The sequence below is a fragment of the Pangasianodon hypophthalmus genome, chromosome 24 (assembly GCF_027358585.1).
Source record: "Pangasianodon hypophthalmus isolate fPanHyp1 chromosome 24, fPanHyp1.pri, whole genome shotgun sequence".
Taxonomy (NCBI): Eukaryota; Metazoa; Chordata; class Actinopteri; order Siluriformes; family Pangasiidae; genus Pangasianodon; species Pangasianodon hypophthalmus.
Window position 1 is genome coordinate 18,419,737 of NC_069733.1, and position 6,450 is coordinate 18,426,186.

The window sequence follows — 6,450 nt, forward strand, 5'->3', positions numbered from 1 at the left end:
TAAAGCAGGACATGTACTGTTTATCTGTTTGTAGTTACATTTAATGTTGTGAAACATTCAGAAACAAGTTAGTTCCTGTTTTCACTTACGTTATAGCAGCTACAAAAATCATCTCTCTCTTTTCTCTCTCAGAGTTAATAAAACAAAAACAACAACAACAACAACAACAACAAAAACAACAAAAAGTGCTCATCACGTTGCCGAGAAACTGCAAAGAAACGCAAACTCCTCGTTCTGACACTGGAGACTCCTTCTATGTGTCTCCTTACAGAAAACGTCACCACATTTTAATCTGTTTATCATCAGTGGAGCGATCGGCGTACACGCCCCTGAGAACGTGCTGTTAATACAGAAACAATAACGTATTAAAACGAGCTCATTAATATAAACCTGCGCCAGTGACAGAAAATGACCAGCTTCCGACCAATCAGAATCCAGAACTCAGCAGCACTGAGGTATAATGTGGATTATCCTGTTAGAAAACATGGAGTACAAACAACAGAAATTTGGAGACTGAAAATGTTTATTGAATACACGTTTGTCAAGTAAATCACTAGGAATATTACAGACAGATCGGCTGTTTGGTCCGAGTTTACCGCACGCGATAAAGGACACGGTGCTCAGGTAAGTTATTCGCGTCATTTCAGGTTGTTTTTCTTTTTATACAGGTAACTAGCTAACATTAGCTGAGCCGAGCGCCGCCCTACTGAGCTCAGCTTTACAATTACAACTACAATTCCTCATTTACGTTAATGTGGAAACCGGATGCAGGTTAAATACTGTAAAGAGACTGAAGATTTTCCTTAAATTTCTGTACATTTTAAACATTTTCTCTGGTCGAGTGCAACCAAATATCAATCAATAATTTAACATTCTTTACCAAATAAGCCTTTTTTTTTCCTCGATATGTAAGAAATATTCAAACACATCCCGCGTTAGAGGAGTCTGAGGCACACACTGATGGCATTAAACACATTCTGAATCCAGGAAGATGTCCAACTTATAGAGAAATCACATCCATCTGGAGTGTGTGGGTGTGTGTGTGTGTGTCATATCCACGATCTGAACAATGTGCTCAGGATCATATGCGAGGATCGGGAACACGATGATTTCATGGATGGAAGAGGAGGAAATTTATTATTAATAAAACAAAAACTGGAGTGTTAGAAATAATAAAATATTTACTACATTAAAGGAAATCATCAGGTTTATTTACTCTATTCTAATCTCTACACGATGTGTTTTCAGTGTGTGTCTGTGTCTGTGTGTGTGTGTGTGTGTGGCACATTTCCCTTTTACTTAGAAAAGAAACAAACCTCCTGTTTACGCGAAATCCGGCTACAATGGCTGTCTGAGTGTGTGATACATTTGGAGCAACTTACTAATGAAAGAATGAAGTCAGCGGCTTTTTCTTAAGAAAAAGGAAAAAAAAAAAAAAACACACAAAACAAAACATGAAAATCTGGCTACAAGGGAACGAGTTAAAAAAGTGTTTAACAAGGGCGTTTCACGTAAAGCTAGCCTGCTTGAAATCTCAGGTGGTGCTAAAGGCAATTCATTACGAGTCCGACTGAGAAAAAAGCTCAGGAGCGCGGCTTTTAGAGGCTAAAAGCAAACCTTCTGCAAATAAAACTCGCACTGCTCCGCTACACGGTCTTGTGTTAAAGTCTGTGTAACATTCACAATCGAATTAGAAATATCACGCTATTTCATCATTGTTTAGTTTTTTTAATGTGTTCTGGACAATTAAATCGATTTTTTTTTTTGTTTTAAAAAAAAAAGGAAAATCCCAATCAGAGAAAAATCAATATCGCATGAGTCGAAAGCAAGTCCTGTACGTTTGTAAAAACGTTTTAATGAATTCTTCAGACAAAGGTGTTAGAAAAGCTTCAAATCTCTACATAAACACCTTCCTGGAATTTTTTTAAATAAAGGATTAGCAGTTATTAGAGAAATCTCTCAATCTCCCAACACACTTGACACTTTTTTTTTTTCTCCACAATTCCAAACAATTACAAATTCAAAGTTTTACGAATTCAAAAATGTACAAGGTTTTGCAGTGAATACTAAAATGTACTTTTTTTACAGAATGTGTTGGTTTTTGATTGTTCACCTGTCAAATTATATTTATATCTATATAATTGCAGCATGACTTTTGCTGGCAGCTTGCTAGAAGACTTATATATCATGATACTTCTGAAATATTCAAAAGTATCGTGATGTATTTGTCTTCTCACCGCTCACCCCGGTGGGATACGTAACCGGATCATCCGGCTCCGATTCATATCCGGCGTACAGACAGGATAAAACCCTCAGGAACGTGTAAAGTAACCAGAATGACTTTTTATTCTTTTGCTCCGGTGTTGGGAAACTAAAGAAGACTTTCTTCTGCTAAGACTTTCTCACATAACCGTCTCATCCTTAGAGACACTAAGTCATATTTTAGACTTCTATTCTTGTCTGTGGTAATGCAGTGGAGAGACACAAGACGGAAAAATGTGGGAGTCTTCCTTTAACACACTGGCAAGGATTCAGCCATAATAATAAAGCCAGAAAAAAATTAAAAAAAAAAAAAAAAAAGAAAAGAAAACAAACATACAAAAAAATGTTCCACCTTGATATCTGTATCTCAGTTTGGAGATGTCTCTGCTTGCCTAAAAAATTTGCCGAAATCAGTGCACTTTTTCTCCCATAGATCTGTCTCAGAGTATTCTTGATTAGAATAAAAATGATATTTTCTGGCCAGTGAACATCCTTCTGTCCGGCTTGAGGCTTCGTTGTTATTAAGATGTCAGAAAAAGGTCACCAAGCTCAGTTTTAAACACAGATCTGTGTGTGTTCTTGGCAAAACACGGCCAGAAAAACCCCAGGACGTCATGAGAGGCCCACACCGAGAGCAGAAACGTTAGCGCTGCCTCGTCTGTAGTTCCACTATGATACCTGTTTCCCAGCGTGAGAGAGCGGGAGGAACTCTCTCAGCGTCTCGTCACTGTCAGTCCATGTTCAGGACGTCCTCAGAGAGAAGGTCCATGGGTTTGGACGTGCTCCTGGAGTCGAGGAACATGCGGGGGATCTCGCTGCCGAAGTAGATCTTACTGTTAGCTGCTATCGCTTTGTATTTCATCATCTGCAGGTATTCGGGAGTCAGCTTCATCTGAGAGACAGCAGGAAAAAGATTTTTAAATAAAATCGACAAGGAGGGTGACATGAACCCTGGTGCACACCACTAGCTGCTGTGGATTACAGTTTTCAGAGTTTGGTAGCCACTACATGTGGGGAAAATAAGCGTTTTTACGATTCATCACAATGCTTTTTTGAAAGATTCTGCACTGATGCAAGAAACTTAAGAACTGCTTATTAAAAACGCAATTTTCTGTGTAGCTGAAGCAGAAGCAGAGAAGCAGAGCTACGTGATTATCAGGAGTCATGTTTGTGTTTGTGAGAGGCTGAGATAATGTCAGAGAAGGCAGATAGTAAGAAACATTTGTGCCAAGAATTCAAACTTTCTTTTCTGAAAGCTAACATTTGGGAACACTTTTGGTTCAACGAGGCAAACAGATTATTTAAAATATATTGATAAGACCTTGCAAGAACGTCAGACTTAAATACTTTGGCCAGAGAAGCGATAAGAGAAATTCCACCTGGAGCTAGCGTTAGCAGGAAAAACTGAACAGGCGCTCAGATCAAAGCTGTAACCCAACACCGAAACATAAACAAAAAAGATAATTTATCGCAATGTTTATTTCTGAGGATCTGCGCTCTTACTCAGTCACAGGAAACCAAGGCTTTCGTTTTCTCCTACATGCCTTGGGGGCGGACACGGCTGTAACATTCTGACTTAGCGTTATGAAATTGATCACATGACCAGAGTCAGCACATCTAAAGCCGGGGCTTGGACCAAGAGAGCAAAATTAACTGGGCTCTCTGGCTGAAAGGAGCATCTGCGCTCTCTCTCTCTCTCTCTCTCTCTCTCTCTCTCTCTCTCTCCTGTCAATCACAGTGACACTAGCCAATCACAGGCATCTGTGTATGCAGAAGAGGGCGGAGAGCACTTTCCTCTGAGAGCACTACGTTGCCCTGTGGTGCAGCATGAGCAGCAGGTTCAACAGATGTGGTTGGTTGGCTTTACACGCGCCCTCGGAGGAACCTCACTCTCCCCCTGTTGGTAGCTGTCATGTGATTGGGCTGCGCTGGCTGGTGGGTGGGAATTGGCCAAGATTAACTAAGGAAGAAAAACGGGGGAAGAATAAATCTGTAGTGGGGCTCCTGAGTGGAAAGGCATTCACTCTATCGTCAGGAGATCTTAAGTTCAAACCTCGATGATGTCACGGCCAAAGAGCGTGCTTTATAGGTGGGAGGGACGGTGCTACTCTCTCCCCTGTCAATCAGAGCGAGAATAACTAATCACACGTGTCTGTGAGTTCATGTGTGTGTCTATTAGCAATTTTAAAACGTATTCACCTAGTCATGCCTTTCATAGTTAAAACTAAATCTGTTTCAGGATGTCGTTTTTTTTTTGTTTGAGTTTTTTTTTTTAGCTGGTTTATTTGTGCAGCAAAGAAACGCTCCAAACCTCATTACTTGTGAAAGAACCTCTAGCAAGTCCATTCAGAAATCTTTTAAACTTTGGGTGTAAGTCAGTAAAACTTTAGTGAATGTTAAGACAGTGCAGGAGGTTAGAGAAAGAGAGAGAGAAATAAAACGACAGACACAGACAGACAGAAAACTTCACACTTGTTGTAAAAGAATGAAATGTGAGACAGGAACCGAAGGACGAAGGAAGGACAGATGTTAACTCAAAAGATGAAAGGTGAGAAGAGGAGAAATCCAGATTGATTTACTGGATGATCTTTAGGGAACACATGACCCTTCTCTCACCTTATTAGCTTCAGCTGCTCTCTGCGCCGTGTAAAACTCAGCATCTGCTTTAGCTTTCTGCCGAGCGAGAAACGCGCTGTCTAGAGAGAGAGAGAGAGAGAGAGAGAGAGAGAGAGAGAGAGAGAGAGAGAGAGAGAGAGAATCAGGACGATACGTGTGAAAAGTTCAGCTCCAACATGTCTATAATCTGTTTCAGAAATGATTTTAGAGATGATAAACACATGTCTTTCCCACTCGGCGTGTATCAGCAGCACTGTAACAGGACTGAGGATAATTAATAAATAAAGACTGTTGTTTTTCATTAGCCATTAAATGATGTTGAGAAAATTCTGGAAGGATCGAGACGGCAGCCTGCTCGGCACCGGAACGTCATGGAGGAAGCCATGTCAGCTTGGACAACCAGAATCACAAGCCCCGCCTCTTTCACAGTTAGGCCCCGCCTGCTTCACATTTCAGTCCCGCCTCCCAGCATTTGGTGATGCATTCAGGATTGTTAATGAAAATTAAAATTGCAAAAAAAAAAAACTTTCAGAAATGGAAATAATAAAATTTTTAAAAATACAGTAAATTATTATAAAAAGTCATAAATGATACAATGATAATCCACTAATATTAAAGTTCTCAATTAAAACTCAGTTTAATTTAAATTATTAAAGAAAGTAGATTGAATTATATAAATTCCGTTCATTCCTCTCTAAATCTCAGGCACAAAACAGTTCCACAAAATATATCCCTAGAACTGAAATTACTAAAAAGCGAAACTAAAATATGTAAAAAAAAAAAAAAAAAAGAAATTTACGTTTATATCCCATCAATCCACAACAAAATAACGTACAATAGAGACAGTACAGTAACTTACAAACTCCAAACATGGGCCCTTAGGCCACGCCCCCTACCTGAGTCACACCAAACTATACGCTGAGCACGAACGAAAGATTGCGATGACTGTTTTTAGCTCTGTGACGTCTTTTTGTTGTGCCGTTTGTCTTGTCGTTTTTTTTTTTTTTGCCTTCAGTGCATCAACACAGACACACGAGTACGAAGAAAATCCCAAAGTTTTGTAAATTTGATGAGAATTTTTTTACATTTTTAAAAAAAGCAGAGATGAAGGATATGACAAAAAGATCATATCATCATTCTCGAGGGCATTTCTAAAATATTTATAATGATGTACAGCGTAGATTTGCTCAGAAACTTCCAGCAAAACAGCAATGTTACATTTAACAAAAACCTGCTTGATGAAACTTTATCCAATGGCTAAAAAAACTGAATTTATATTTACTTTTTTTTTTTAGATTTAGAAACTATTTTATTTAGAAAAAAATACACCACTGAATCTAGAGGAAAAAGAAAAATTTATTTTAGAATATTTAATTATATAAAAAAAACATTTTAACATCATATCTAATGCTTCCACTTTGTAATTATTTTTTAAAAAATGTAATGAATAAAAAAGATGTCAGCGTATCCTCAGAGAAAAGTGAGAAGTTATCACGACGCCGATACTATAATCATCATATCGTCCAGCCTTACCACTAACTACTGAAAGACTAATATATGAGACACGGTGTT

The 6,450-nt window shown here is 38.6% G+C and overlaps 1 protein-coding gene across 4 annotated transcripts in view; it reads right to left on the reverse strand.

Annotated features, from left to right (window-relative positions):
* Positions 1-505: 505 nt before the first annotated feature.
* Positions 506-6,450, reverse strand: part of erlin2 (ER lipid raft associated 2) — a 29,559-nt gene continuing 23,614 nt past the window's right edge. For all 4 annotated transcript variants that reach the window (XM_026931521.3, XM_026931522.3, XM_026931520.3 and 1 more), the window contains exons 11-12: positions 4,879-4,958; positions 506-3,154 (exon numbers count right to left, since the gene is read on the reverse strand). In XM_026931521.3, the coding sequence (XP_026787322.1) occupies positions 2,993-3,154; positions 4,879-4,958 (242 nt within the window). In that variant the 3' untranslated portion in view covers positions 506-2,992. The remainder of the gene's footprint in view (positions 3,155-4,878; positions 4,959-6,450) is intronic.